At 43.5% G+C, this 15,915-nt stretch overlaps 1 protein-coding gene across 1 annotated transcript in view; it reads right to left on the bottom strand.

The window, feature by feature from the left end:
• The window catches only part of USH2A (usherin), a 571,481-nt gene that overhangs the window by 293,229 nt on the left and 262,337 nt on the right, over positions 1–15,915 (bottom strand). The window contains exon 31 of the mRNA XM_027827110.3: positions 4,852–5,013. Coding sequence (XP_027682911.2) covers positions 4,852–5,013 — 162 coding nt within the window. The remainder of the gene's footprint in view (positions 1–4,851; positions 5,014–15,915) is intronic.

Raw genomic sequence — 15,915 nt, 5'->3', positions numbered from 1 at the left:
GAGGGCTCTGGTGGTGGGGCTGGGGATGAGGGGTTTGGGATGCAGGAGGTGCTCTGGGCTGGGATCGAGGGGTTCGGAGGGCAGGAGGGGGAATCAGAGCTAGGGAGGGGGTTGGGGTGTGTGGGAGGGAAGGGGAAGGCCCCAGCTGCGGATGTTGGGTTTGGGGTGCAGGAGGGTGCTCTGGGCTGGGACTGAGTGGGGAGGAGGAGGGGAGAGGTGGATCAGGGCTGGGGTACTTTGGGGCTCAGGAGGGGGTCAGGTGTGCCAGCTCTGGGCGGCACTTGGGGTAGGGGCAGCGCGCAGAGCCCCCTGGCTGCCCCTATGCATTGGAGCCTGAGGGGGACACGCCGCTGCTTCTGGGAGCCGCGCGGCGCAGAGGCTAGCAGGAAGCCTGCCAGCCCCTCTGTGCGGCGCTGCCAACTGGACAGTCAATGGCTTGGTCAGTGGTGCTGACCAGGATCTCTTTTCGACTGGGTATTCCAGTCCAAAACCGGACATCTGGTCACCCTACTTGAGCCAGCCAAACTGTTACTTATTCCTACAGGCTAACTTCTTCTCTCTCTTTCTAAGGATTACCCTTTGTTTTATACTCCAGAGAATCTAAATGATCAAAATTGACATATCACAGACACCAGAAAAGATTATTAGTTATTATTATTTGAAATTTAGCTGTAGAAAGCTAGCGAATGTGAGCCAGATCTGCAGCTATTGTAAACTGGCACAGCTCTATTGAGCTAGCTGAAGATCTGGCCCTGTGATTTGTTTGGTGAAGTATCCCTTTCCTGAAATACTGCAAACACTATTCTTTCTTACTGTGTGGCAGAGAAAATAACAGTTTCAATCAGATGAGTATTAATAGGAATATTTTTCTTTTAAGGATTCACAGAGTCATTACTATATGCAAGAGAAATTAAATGAACCAAATTTGTTAGCAGTGTCAAGTATGCATTATTGGAGAAAATGCAGACTTTTACATCCTCAGTGTGCTCAGTGCCAAAGTTGGAGATTACACTCTACATAGGGATGGAAATATAAACATTTTGTGTGTCATATATATCTACAAGTAATGTCTTTCTTGGCTTCACCAGGTTAGAAAATCAAATGTGTTTCGCTATAGAAAAGATGACTATTTTCGCTTCAGGCTTTTACCAGGAACTTTTCTCACAAAGGTAGCCAACTGAGATGACATGGGAGGGAGAAATTTTGCTCATATTTTGACAATAAACTATCACTAGCAATCTCCTCAGAAAAGTTTGTGCTACATTATTATTTCTTTGCACATTATAAGCTCTGCTGGCAGCCATGCCTAGAGTTAAGGTTGTCTGACACTTTTCATCATAAGACATAGTTTTCAGCTGTTTATAGCTTTGCCAAATTTAACCACTTAGGCTGAAACTTTCCATGCTGAGTGTCTGCCTTGAATGGATTTAAAAAAATGTTTTGGCTAAAATAGGTCAGCCATTCATGAGAATGATGTTAGAGAAAACCACATTGTTTTGCTAATTTGAAAAAAAATCTTACAAATGTTTCATTAAGAAGCTCTAGAGACCCCATGCTCTGATAAGGGGTGTTTCCTGGGGGCCAAAGAGGTGCTTTTTGATGTCCCTAGGAAAATCCATCCAATTTGGGCAAATTATAGACCTCTGAAAAACCAGTATGCACATACTCAGTAGAAGCCAACAGCACTAACCTTCACACCCAAAGCAAAAAAAAAACAAAACCCAAATAAAACAGGCAGGAGAGACAGACAGACACAACATTGGAGAGTTCCAGAATCGGGCTTTGAATCCTTTGATTTTATCACTGTACAGATATAGCCTTTGGAGAAGAAAGATTACTTTGTACCACTTTGTAATGACTCCTCCAGCCTACAAAGGAGCAGATTGCGGGCTCTGTAAGGAAACAAAGGCCCTTTTGCTTTAGCAACAAAAATGACATTTCTTTGATTAAAATTAGAGCCAAGCATAAATCTGGATTAGAAATCTGAATAGTCCTGAGCCAGAATGGCTTGGATTTCTGGTGACCCAAATCCCAACCTTCTGCCTGAGATCAGATTTCTTCCCCTGGGCTCCTTCCACATTTCCAGCACACCTCAAGCAGAGTGAGAAATCAGCTGCAAGATAAAGGTGGCACAGAAGCAAACAGTGATACATGTCATGTCCCATATGGTAAGAGAGAATAAGAAAGTGACTCATGTTCCACCAGTTCAGATGAGGAGACTATCAATCTCCTTCCATTTAGCAACTAGTATCAATTAAAAAGCAAGAGATTTACAAGTATGGCGCACTCTTGGTGAGAAGCAGGGACCCCACTGGAAGAATCTTTATTGACCACTTATTGGGTCTTACTGAATAAAACTAAATGGGGCAATGGTAGGGGCTTCTGCATCGAAGAGGAGACCTATTTAGCCTACAGGCAGTGAACTGAGCTGGCCTGCCCTCTGAAAATTGTCTTTGACTCTATCAGAGTTGCAGTCAGCTAGGCCCATTTTGGTGAAACTGCGTCCTGCTGTCTCTGGGGAGATGTGGAGTTTCTCAGTAGACCTATCATTATATTTTCTACAGTAATCAAATTCAGGGACTGAAACCTTAAACTGTTGCCCATTTCAAAAAACAAATGGAAACCAAACTTACCTTAAGGTATTGAAATGTTCATATAAATGTTTGTGCCAGGAGCAGAAACAGAAATGCTATATTACCATGAGAAAGGTGGTTCTTGTGTTATTTCCAGATATGACCACAAAAACAAAGTATTAAAAATGTCATTAAAAGTCTGTTCTTTAGGCCAGTTTTACAGAACCGGGTCTGGCTGGAAAAGCCTCAGATAAGCATCCAACATTTTTGATGATGAGCCAAATATTGAGCCTTTTTAGAGTAGTCTACCCTTAATTGCTGGCAGGAAAATTATAAAAATTATCTTGACTGCAATTTCAATAGATAACCCTTCATTACATCGTAGATAGTAGTTATCAGTCACGATGTAATCTGATGTGTGCTTTTCAAAAAACCACCAGCATGGTGAACATATTCCAAAAGTGCTTTTCACACTTTTCAATTTATGACCATTTTGCAACTACATGCTACGGGGCAGAGCACAACCCTAGTAACATCATCAGCACAAATCTTTCAATAATGTTTAAGCACATGTATTTCTGCTTCCAAATTTTTAAAAATAATGTTATGGGACAGTAATAAGAGATTAATGGAGATCTTGAAAAAAAGATAAATGGTACTACAAGAATACCGGAAAACTGGGTGGAGGGAGGGGGGTGAAACTAATTGAAGCTATATTTTTGATAAATATTTATTTTTGCAGAAGAAAAATGCATACTAGTTTAAGCTGTCATTATGCTAACCTATATCCTATTTTTCATATTATTAGTAATATATAATGTGGTAGTTTATATTCAAAAATAAAACCAGAATGTATGTACCTCATGTATTTATCCAGAAATACAACAAGGTTACTATGGTTACAAAAAATCCATTACCTTTGAATACAGAATGAAAAAGTTTGACTTAAAGTGTGCGCTATTTATTATAGCAAACATCAACAGCCTTCAGGAGGTTTTCTAACTGGATTCATTTTTCAGTGTCAGAACTGACCCACCGCACTAGTAGCTTATGGCCTGTGCAAATAAAAAAAAATTGAACTATGCATTTTTAAAAATGTTTTGTACTAACTCAGAATGCAGGCCTTTGAGGTCTTATAGTATGCTAAGGTGTTATAGTAAAAAGAAAGTAAGACCCTGACCCTCCTCTATCCTGGGTAGATTCCAATTTTAAAATCTTTCTCGGTTTTACACCTATCTACAAACATGCACAAAACTGACTGGCCTAGACTATTCCTTTTGCTGCACAAGGCTACACATAGTTCATTATTTTTATTGTCTGATAATCCTGAATGACTGATTTGTGATACCTTGATAAAACAAAAGGTTAAAGTGAAAGTAAGATGTCACATGACTGTACATCAATACAAACAGCCAATGAGGGTCATGGAGCTGCTATGTAATAATCTAAGAATGCAGATATGTAACATAGATATTGAGATAGACCTTACAAATTATATTGGAGGTAGTGAAATGTTTATTATATCCTCAATTTCAATGGGGACTATACAGGAAGGCAACACAGATAAGGCCATCCAGGCACACATTTGAAAGACAGTGGGGAAAACTAGTAGCTTGGGGGATCTTACCTCCTATCTCCAAAAAGTTTCAAGCCTCGTTTTGCCAAAGCTGAAAGTTACCGGATCACAGGACTATAAAAAGTTAAAAGGTGACGTGATTTCTGTAAAGGGGGGTGATAAAAGGGCTGAGCAAGATTTAAAGACTCCCCGAGGCAGAGAGGGAGTATACTCGTTTGTGAGTTAAGGGAAGAGATGATCACCCAGACAGAGAGAGGCTCAGTGGAGGAGTCTATAAGGAAGCTAGATCTACCAGGATCACCATGTGGAAAATGGTTAGATATCCTGTAAGCTTGATATGTATTTGGTCTGTTTTATTATTACAAGATCTGTTTCTCTCTTAAATTCTTTTGTTCTAATAAATACTTTGCTATAAGAAGGGTGTCTGGTCACTGGTGTCATTGCTCCCAAAGGGAAGAGAACTGCAGGCTCCAAAGATACATCAGGCCTGCTGAGGCAATCACAGTTAGGACTTCGGGATGGCAGTCTACAATGCATACCTAGAGCAGAAGAACCACGTGCTTTCACTCCAACACAGGTGACAGCTACAGGCCTGAGAACTGAGAGGAGGGTGCATTTGACGAGAAAAAGGAAGGGTTAGCTGTGCAGGTAGCCCAATGACTGTGACATACCCATCTTAGGAGTCACAACTATATAACTCACCTTTGACAATGTATTTAGTTCCATTTCCAGTGTAGATTGATACAGCATCCATGTATAAAGCATACTGTGTTATAATACCATTTGGTCTCTTTGGAGGACTCCAACTCAGTAGTAAAGAAGTTGGAAAGGATATAGCTGTAGGTGGTTGTACGTCTTCAGGGGCTGGAAAATATTATAAATAAATAAATAAGTATGTGTTGTGTATATATAACTATATATTGTAATGTTTTGGGCCAGCCACACAGACCCCTGCAGAAGTCACAGAGGTCAACAAATCCGTAACTTCTGTGACAAACATGGAGCCTTAATTATTATATTATTATGCACATGTAACTTTAATTCTGGTGTTACCTAACTTCTGAGAGCTTGACTTTGCAACAGTAATAGCGCTCCTTTAATGTAGTTTGTGTGTATATAGTAAACTAGAGGTTGGCAATGGCTAATAGTTTCGGGTATGCCTACACAGCTCATGGCAGCAAGTCTCCTCACCCAGGTTGACAGATTTGGGTTTCCAGGGCTTGTGCTAGCACTCTAAAAATAGCTGTGTAGAACAGCTCTTTCAAGTTGTGGCTTGTGTTGGAGCTCGGGCTTTGAAGTCCACTTCCCTCCCTAGGCTTCAGAGTCTGAGTGCTGGTCTACACTATGGGGGGGAGGGGAAGGTTTCAGCTAAGTTAGGCAACTTCAGCTACATGAATAACGTAGCTGATCTCGACGTACTTACATCTACTTACCATGGTGTCTTCACTGCGGTGTGTCAATGGGAGACGCTCTCCCGTTGATTCCCCTTGCGCTTTTAGTTGAGGTGGAGTACCGGAGTTGATGCTAGAATGATCAGCGGTCGATTTATCGTGTCTATACTAGAAACGATAAATCGACCCCCCCCACGGATCGATCGCTGCCCATTGATCCGGCCGGTAGTGTAGACAAGCCCGGAGTTCCAGCCCAAGCTACAACGTCCAAGAGCTATCCACACGGCTATTTGTGGAATGCTAGCCCAAGTCTCTCAACCTGGGCTGAGAGGCTCACTGCCATAGCATGAATAGACATACTCTGAAAGGCCCAGTTCTGCCTCTCTTACAGTGAGTTAAACCTTAACTCCACAGCAATACCTTTGAATATCATAAGGGCGGCAGAACTGGGGCCTTACTCACTCTGGCAGGAATATCTGGTAATTTACAAGCTCTATTTTGGCAATTTAAAACAATAACCAGCAGTGGCTGGCAATATGCAAACAATATAAAGTAATGAATGTTTCAATTGGGAAAAAGGGATAGCTGGAAAATATGATATGATGCCTGTCTTCTGTATCATCAAATTATTGTTATTATGAGAATGCACCAAAATACCCAAAAATAGACACTCTACACATTGACTGTGTGTCCAGTCCTTCAGAGAGATAAAACACATGTTCCTCATGGCCTTATTGAATTTCTCTGTGGAAAAAAAAGAATCTATTCTCATGTAAACCTTCCCCATGTGAAAGTATATCCTCAGAAATGAGCATTTTTTTCTGAATCACATAGAATTCCTGTATTAGCTAGTACGTTTACTAAGATGAGCAAATAAGAAAAATAATTGTAAGGAAACTTGTAATATACAATAAAGCAAAGATATGATAATATTGGATTTCCTTACGTATGGCATTGGCTCCATTAACAGTTTTTTTTCCAGAGGAAGCCCACAAATAATGTAATTGTCATTGACAATGAAATGAGTAATAAGTTATGAATTCACTAAAATATCAGTTAGTGTATTTAACAATATCCTACAAAACTATAATTGGACTTAAGGATTTAGAACTGGATTGGTACTCTTAGTAGATATCAAAGGATTGACATAAAAACAATGCTCAAATAATTACAGGTGGCAAAACCCCTCAGGATAAGCCTAGCAAACCTGCTTATTTTGGTAAAATTTTCTTTCATTGTAAACATTTAGCCTACAGGCAATTTGAAGTTCCATCATACGTTTCAAATTTGGTGAATCTCCATGGGACATCACTAGCTGATTCATGTGTCCTATGACTAAGAGCAATGGAAGAGAAAGAGAATATTTTTTCTCATGGTGAAGCCATCTCACTCTCCCACCATTTGTAGTCTAGCTGACCATGACACAGTAATGGGGAAATAGTAAAAAGTTTAGGGTGAGATTTTCAAAAGCTCTCAGCATTTGCCTAACTCTGATCCCCCTGAAGTTCACAGTAAAACCCACAGAGACCTCTATGGGAGCAGAGTTGGAACAGCACTAAGAGCCTTTAAAAATACCACCAGCCTAATTTAGGTTTGGTTCAGTTTAATGCTTACCCAAAGCTTTGACAAACTTTTTGATTCTGCAAAATTAGGCTAGAAATCTCAGAAGAATGACCTTTCTCAGGATAGTCCTGGACTGACTGAAAATCAGAACGGGTATTTGAAAATTTCAAAAACAAAATTAAAGGAAAATTATATCCTTACACAGAACAACTCCACTGAAGTTAATGGGAGTTCTTGTCAAGCACCTGACGACAAATTTTTGCCTTTAGAACATAAGAATGGCCATACCGGGCCAGACTAATGGTGCATATAGCCCAGCATCCTGTCTTCTGATAGTGGCCAATGCCAGGTGCTTCAGAGGGAATGAACAGAACAGGGCAATTATTGAGTGATCCATCCCCCGTTGTCCCCTCCCAGCTTCTGGCTCTTAGAGGCTTAGGACACTCGGAGCATGGGGTTTCATTCCTGACCATCTTAGCTTATAGGCATTGATGAACCTATTCTCCATGAACTTATCTACTTCTTTTTGAACCTTCACAATATCCCATGGCAATGAGTTCCAAAAGTTGACTGTTTATTATGTGAAGAAGAGGAAGTTGCTCACCTTATGCAGTAACAATGGTTCTTCAAGATGTGTGTCCCTATGGATGCTCCATTGTAGGTTTGCTTGCGTCCCTGCACTGCTGATCAGAGAACTTCGGTAGCAGTGTCAGTTAGGCCCTCACATGCATGGTCTCTCCTCATGCCCCGGCACAAGGCTAACCACTGCACACAGGCTCATCCCCCTCAGTTCCTTCTCTACCGCAGAGTCATTGACAAGAACTGAAGTAGAGGGGAGGAAGGTGGCTTGTGGAGCACCCATAGGAACACACATCTCAAAGAACCATTGTTACTACACAAGTTGAGTAACTTCCTCTTCTTCTTCAAGTAGTATCCCTATGGGGTGCTCCACTGTAGGCAACTCGTGAGCAGTATCCCTACTGGAGACTGGGGCTTCGGAGTCGAGTCAGTTACAGATGACAGTACTGTGGAGCCAAAGATGTCATCAGAGGTGGAGTCCCCAGTAATCGCATAATGTTCTGCGAAGGTATGGACAGATTTTTGTTGTGGGGACATTATTGAGGAAGGCGACAGATGAGGAGATCAACCTTGTGGAGTGTGCGAGAATACCATCTGGAGGTGTCTGATAACATTGTCTAATGCAGTTTGAGACCCACGTGGAAAGTCTCTGGGCTGATATTGCCGAGCCCTTGGATCTTTCTGCAGTAGAAAGGAAAAGCCTAGGAGACTTCCTAAAAGTCTTCGCCCTATCCAGGTAAAAGGCCCGGGAGCTCCTAACATCTTGCATGTGCAGTATAGCCTCCCTGTTATCATGGTGCGCAAAAGGGTAAAAAGTTGGAAGGTGGATCATTTGGTTCATGTGAAAAGGGGTGGTCACCTTTGGAGTGAATTTCAGGTGTGGCCTGAGTGTGACCTTGTCCCGAAAGAATACCGTGTAGGGAAGATGTGCCATCAGAGCTGCTATTTCCCCTATTCTCCTAGCCAAGGTGATTGCCACCAGGAAGACTGTTTTCATTGACAGGTGTGTAAGTGAACAGTCGTGGGTTTCAAGGGAGGTCTAGTCAGGCTTTTCAACACTAGATTTAGATCCCATGTAGGGGTGGGATGTCAGGGTTGTGTAAAAAGGTTTACTATACCCCTGAGGAATCATTTTGTGGTTGGGTGTGATAGCTCTGAGTAGCCCTCTGCTTGTTGGTGGAAGGCTGTTATAGCCACTAAGAGAACTTTGATTGAATTGAGAGATAGTCCCCATTTTTTTAAGAGTCAGTGCACAGTCTAGGATCTTTAGAAGAGTAGTGGATGTTGGAGAAATTTGTTGAGAATTACACCAAGCCTGAAATCTGGATAATTTTTTGGGGGTAAATACAGTATGTTGTGGATTTTCTACTATGTAATAATACCTCTTGTACCTCCTCCGAGCAGGAACTCTCTGTGCATTTGAAACATGAAGGAGCCAAGCCTTGATGCAGAGAATCCCAAGGTTGGGATGTAGAGTACATCCTTCATTCTATGAGGGGAGGTTTGGAGTGGACTGGAGAGAGAGCGGTGGGCATGTCGTGAGCTGTGACAGGTAAGGGTGACAATTCTGTCTCAGCCAAGTGGGAGAGCAATCAGTATGACATGTGCACCTTCTCATTTTATTTTTAATAGGACTTGTGATAGTATCGGAAATGGAGGAAAGGCATAGAGAAGGTCCCTATCCCAGGGAAGAAGGAGAGCATTGCCCAGGGAATGTTGCCCCATCCCTGCTCTGAAGCAGTTACATGGACATTTCTTTTTCAATAAAGTGGTGAACAGGTCTGTGATCAGTGTCCACCACCACCTCAATAGGCTGTGAAGCACTGCTGGGTGCATCACCCCTTCATGGTCATTTGGGAACCTGTGACCGAGACTGTCCGCTATTGAGTTTTGTGTGGCCGGAAGGTGGGCTGCTGATAGTGTAATGTGGGAGATGCACCAGTTCCATAACGTTAGTGCTTCTGCACAGACGGAGGGTGATCTGGCTCCTCCCTGTCCATTTATGCAGTACATGCATGCTATGTTGTCTATTAGGACTCTTGTGTGTGTTCCCTTGATCAGCAGGAGGAAGTGGGTGCAGGCATTGCTGACCGCCCTGAGCTCGAGGAGGTTGGTGTGGAGGCATATCTCCATGGGCAACCATTTGCCTTGTGTTGTAAGGTTGTTTAGATGAGTGCCCCATCCTATGAGGGATGCGTCAGTGGTGAGAAGTACCAACAGGGAAGTTTACAAAAAGGGGATCCCTTTGCAAATGTTTTCTATTTTTTTCCACCAGGGAGTTTTTTGCCTTGGTGGACACTGACAGAGGTTTATCTAGTCCGTTTCTGTTTAGTCTGTAGACTGAGCTGAACCACATCTGGAAACACTGCATGTGAAGCCTGGAATGAGGTATTACCACTGTGCCAGCTGCCATATCCCCCAAAAGTTGGAGGCAGTGTCTGAGTGATATTTGGGGACTGTTTTGTATTGTCTCGATGAGCATAGCTCAGTAGAGGAACCTGTGCTGAGGTAGGAGAGCTTTGGCCTGTAACAAGATGAGGTCAGCCATTATGAATTCCAGGCGTTGTTCCGGGATGAAGGTTGATTTCTGGGTGTTGATCTGTAGGCCGAGTTCTGTGAATAAGTCTACAGCAGTTTTGGTAACCCGACAAGCCTTATTGAAGGAGCAGGCTCTGAGGATGCAATCATACAGGCAGGGGTAGATCATGATTCCCTGGGAGCATAGGTGAGCATTCACTGCTGAGAGAATCTTAGAGAATACTCTCGAAGCCGATGACAGCCCGAAGGGGACTACTCTTTACTGACAGTGGTCTTGTCCTAGGGTAAACGTGAGGAACTGTCCGAGAGACAGTAGGATTGAAATATGGAAATAAGCATCCTGAAGGTTGAGGGACAAAAACCAGTCTCCCTTTTCCAGTGCTGGAATAATCATTGCTAGAGTGATCATCTATAATTTTTCAGCTTTGACAAACTTTTTGAGTGCTCTGAGGTCTAGCATAGGTCTCCAACCTCCCTTCCTCTGGGGTTTTAGGAAATAACAAGAGTAAAAACCTTTGCCTCGTAGATGTTGAGGTACTGGTTCTATGGGTCCTTACTGGAGGAGGCAATCTATCTCTTGTTGTAGTAAAGTCCCATGAGAAGGGTCCCTGAAGAAGGATGGGGAAGGGTGGTGGTGTGGGGGAGGCAAAGTGGATGGAATACCCATTTTGAATTATTTCCAAGATCCATCGGTCCAATGTTATGCATTCCCAGGTGCTGCGGAACATGGCAAGGCAGTAGCTGAATGGGTAGAATAGGTTGGTCAGCTGTAGCAGTTGATAGGAGTGGTCTGTTGACACCTCGACTAACATGTCAGAATTGATATTTTAAGGTAGATGATTGCAACCTGGAAGGCTGTAGACCAGATGGTTTGCGTCTGGAGAACCTAGATTTATTTTTCTGAGGTTCGTAAAAGCATTGAGTCGGGTAACGGGAGGTACGGGATTTATGTTGGGGCTGCAGACTAAATATTGTTTTTTGTCCAGGCATATAGATTTCTAATGAGTGGAGAATGGCCCTGAAATCTTTAAGGGTATGGAGAGATGCCTCAGTATTCTCCACGAACAGCTCAGTGCCTTCAAAGGGAAGGTCTTCAAGAGTTGTCTGCACCCCTTTAGGGAAAGTTGTAACCATGACACACATTGCATGACCACTGTTGCTGTATTGGCTGCATCGAGGGCTAATTGGAGAGTTCTTTTGGCTACTAGCTGCCCTTCCTGGATGATAGCATAGAATTGGTCGTACGGTGACTCTGGGAGCTGATCAATAAAGCTGTTGAGTTCTGAATAGTTGACAGTCATACTTCGCTGTTAAGGCTTGATAGTTTGTGATTCGAAATTGCAATGTGGCTGAAGAGCAGGGCCGGCCCACAACATTTTGGCACCTGAGGTGGGGAGCTCAAACACCATACCTCCTCACTTGGGCCAAAACTTTGAAAGGTCTCAATTCTGCCTTCTTCCTGTTCTACTACCTGTTCAACTACCTGCCCCAATAAAGGAGAACTAACAACTTAAAATGCCTTGTTCAAAAATTTTAAGTAACACTTAACTTTCAAATGCCTGAACAGCAAATGTAACTTTTCTTTTCTGCATAGTAAACACTGGCATTTTTATCTGTTTGAATAATCAAAGTGGTGCTTTCCATGCCTTCTTGGTTGCAAAGATTTGAACTGCTTCCTGCTGAAGGTCCACAACAGTCTGGGCCAGCTCATGCTCTACTGAGATGGTTGCAAGGCCGACCAGCCTCTCCTGTGTCATTGTGGAGCGTAGATGTGTTTTTATTAACTTCAGTTTGGAGAAGCTGCATTCTCCACTGGCAACTGTTACAGGAAGTGTTAGAAGTATGCGCAGAGCAACAAAAGCATTTAGAAAGAGGGTGGTCATCTTCTTTGTGCACATATATTCCAGAAGAGCCTTTGGAGTTGATCCTGCTGAAATGTATCTTGAAAGGGCTTTCAGTTCATCACCTAAATCACTCGCATCAATATCGCGCATGTCATCATGTGTCAACACTGTCTCTAGTGCCCTGCGTTGCTGGTGTAGGTCTTCTTCAGGTATAGTGAGGAGTTCTGGAATATCATACAACATCCCAAATATACTGCTGTGTTCCTTGAGCTGCATGAAACGTTCTTCAACTGACTGTACTGCACAATCTAGCACATGGTTAAAGAATTCAACTTTGAATTATTGTTTGGGGTCTCTTATGGGATTATCCTGTGCCTCGTAATCAAAATGTCTTCTTCTTCAGGGACTCTTGTATTCTTGAATGGGTGGGAAAATAGCTTCAGTGTGAAGTTCCTCTGCCAACTTCTCTGCACTCTTCAGAACGTCTTGAAATCCCTCATCTGATCAGTAAGACTGTAGGTATGACTTTGCTTTGTCCAGTTGTTCCATTGCTCCAGATATATCAAATCAAGGTCAACACCTTGGAGTCTCTTGCTTACAACATTTATTTCAAACAGTATGTCATGCCACAACACTAAGCCACACAGAAATTTGAAGTTATGTATGTTTCTGGTGATTCCATTTCCCCATGCCACCGTTTTTCCACGAACAGTTCCTGTCATAGCATTATCCTCCATAATGGCATTATCTATCTTCCCAATTTGGTATTTGATAGGCTTTATTGCCTCCATTCGACTTTCCCATTGTGTGGCACTCAGTGGTTTCAGTGTCTGAGAGGATGTTCCCAGATGTTGCTTCAAAATTTGCCATTGATGAGTTGATGCAGAGAAAAATACATAGATGCTTTGAATTACATTAAAAAATTCAGCAGCCTCGCTAGAAGCTGATGTTGCATCACTGACCACCAAGTTCAATGCATGAGAACTGCATGGGACAAAAAAAGCTTGAGGGCTTAACTCTCAGATCCGCGTCTGCACTCCTCAGTTCTTTCCTCTCATGTTGGCACCATTATTGTAGCCCTGACCTCTCATGTCAGCTATCGCAATTCCCATATCTTCCAGCTTTTTAAGAAGCACATTTGTCAGACCAGCTCCTGTAGTATTATCAATGTCAATACATTCTAGAAGATGCTCTCTGACAGTCACCATTGCAGGGACATTTTCACTCAGTTCTGCTGTTGTTACAAAATGCACCATTAAAGTCATTTGTTCCGTATGGCTGATGTCAGGTGTGCAATCCAGAATAACAGAGTAATATCTTGCTGACTTCAGATCTGCCACAATCTTCTGTTTGACTTTTGTTGCCAGTAACTGTTTGATCTCATTTTGAATTGTTTTTCCAAGGAAGTGGTGTGTGTACATTTCTTGGGTGGTGACTCTTCTTAGATGCTCCTGGAGTACAGCATCAAACTCAGCCATCAGCTCCACAATTTTAAGGAAGTTTCCATTGTTTGGCACATACAGCTGATCTGAAGTGCAACACAGTGCTAGGTTTTGGGTAGCGAGCATTCTCACAATGGCAATGAGCCTTTTCAGAACATTTTGCCAGTAAAGAGACTTTGATGCAATCTTCTCTTGATGCTGATCATCTATGGTGGACTTTAACCTTAGTCTCATCTCAAGCTCTTTCCACCTATGGAATGCTCTCTGGTGATTTGCTGCCTTCTCATGGCATGCCAGATTTCTAGCCAGATTTTTCCAGTCCTTTGTTCCTGTAGAACCCAATGTAGCTGGAACATTAGACTGGAAGACTTTGCAACAAAAACAGTATGCAGCATTCTGGGTTTCTGAGTACATAAGCTGTGGCCTCTCCACTTTGTCACCATTGGGGATTTCACACCAGTAATGTGTTGGATGGAAACTTCTATTTTCATTATCTTTGGGGAACATGAAGTTTTTCACTTGCTGTGGCCCATGCAGTACAAGGAAGTCCCTCAGGCTGCTGCTCAAGTAGGTCCACAGTCCTGGATCATCTAGACTTAAGGAACTAAACTCAGCAGCAGCTGTTTCTTGCGCCTCCACCACACTCTTCTCTGATCTACAGTTTTCTTCAGGAAAGTGCATGGTTACATCCATTTGAAATGGAGATATGGATGCTGCAGTAGCTGCCATGTCACCTGCACTCTGCCTAACTGGAAGATCAGTCATCTCCTCACCACTCACATCCTCACTTGGGCCGGAAGGCTCACCATGAACATTTGTGTCTGTGTATCTCTCCTTCCTGCTTAGATAGAAAAGCTTCCTTTGCTTTCTTTCTTTTTCTGAATGCTGCCCCATAGGGGAGTTTTCTTCTTTCACTCATGACTGCTGTTCTGTGCCAGCTATAGTGGCTCTCAACACTCAGTTGAAGGGGACAAATAAGCAGGCTGGTGGCAGGCCTGAGTGAGGGAAGATATCAGCGTCTTAAGGGCCTAACTGGCTCCTACTACTTCAGTTGACTGCCTGTTCTCCTCAAGTGGGTTCAGGGAAGCAGCAGGAAACAGGAAGCTCCCTGAGAAGCCAGTGTTAATCAGTCCAGGCTGCTGGGGGTGCTAGAGAGATACATAAGAGGCTCCTCCTCCTCTCTCTCCCTGCAGCTCCTGCTGCTTTTTGTTATTGCCTCTCACCTTTTCTCCTGCCTGTCTGTTATGTCTCTTGTGCCCTCCTTCCTCCAGCACAGCACTCCATCATCTCTGTGCATCTAGAGCAGAGAGAATACATATGCATCAGCAGCAGACACAATTCTCTACACTCTGGGTCCTATGGCACCCCCCCACCACAGTCTGGCACCTGAGGCGGCCGCCTCAGTTGCCTCATGGTAAGGCCAGCCCTGCTGAAAAGTAGGCTTTCTGCCTGAAGAGGTCCAAGCATTTCCAGTCCATATCAAGCGGGGTGGAACTCATTTGGTTTTGATGGACCTGGAAGTTTGCCATGTCCATAACAATGGAGTTGGGGGAAGGGTGGGAGAAAAGAAATTCCATGTCCCCAGCCAGGATGTAAATGGACCAATAAAAAAATATTACAAGTAGGCCTCACTGATGCTGGGGTTTGTCATATAGTTTTGCAGGTCCACAAGAGCCTCATTGATGGGGAAAACTATTCTGGAGGTCAAGGAAGAGTGTGTGATGTCAAGGAGTTTGTAATGAATGTCCTTGACTTCCTCCAAGGGTATCTGCAGTGTGTCTGCAATCCTTTTGGCCAAGTCCTGGAAGAGCCGGAAATCATTGGCTAAGGATGGTGGCAGGGCATGAATGCCTCATCTGGAGAGGAGGAAGAGATGTTGGTCCTCAGAGTAACTTCTTCCTCAACTCCACCCTCCTATTCTTCCATGATCTCTTCTGAAGGTTTCGAGGTTCTGGATGTCATAGCCAAGGGGGGATGTCTCAGGGGCCCACGAGTGAGACTGGAAGCCTGAGACGTGTGGGGGTGATATGCACCCAGGGATCCCAGTATGGCCACTGGGGCAATGGAATAGAGCCCAGTGGTGGCGCCCATGGTTGGTCATACGGCAGATTGAGGGTATACCCAAGGAGTCTCTTGATAGCAGATGATGTAGTAAGGGGGTGTGGCCTCCCTCCAAAATTGATGGTGGCGGGGGGGAGAGAAACTACTCTCCACTCCCTGGTGGACAGAGCTGGGCAGAGCAGGCACTTCTTAAAGCCTGGTGAGCCGGGAATACCCTGTTTGGGGAAGGGGTCCCCAACCAAAAAAGGGGAAAAGAAGGTTTTGCTTGTTTGTTTTTTGTTTTGGAAGAGAGATACAGAGGAAAAAGCTCCAACTAAGACTGAGGATACTAAGTAATAAAAATGCTAA

This window comes from Chelonia mydas, chromosome 3, assembly GCF_015237465.2.
Source record: "Chelonia mydas isolate rCheMyd1 chromosome 3, rCheMyd1.pri.v2, whole genome shotgun sequence".
Lineage (NCBI taxonomy): Eukaryota > Metazoa > Chordata > Testudines > Cheloniidae > Chelonia > Chelonia mydas.
The sequence above is the reverse complement of the archived record's forward strand: the minus strand, read 5'-3'. Positions and strand labels throughout refer to the sequence as shown.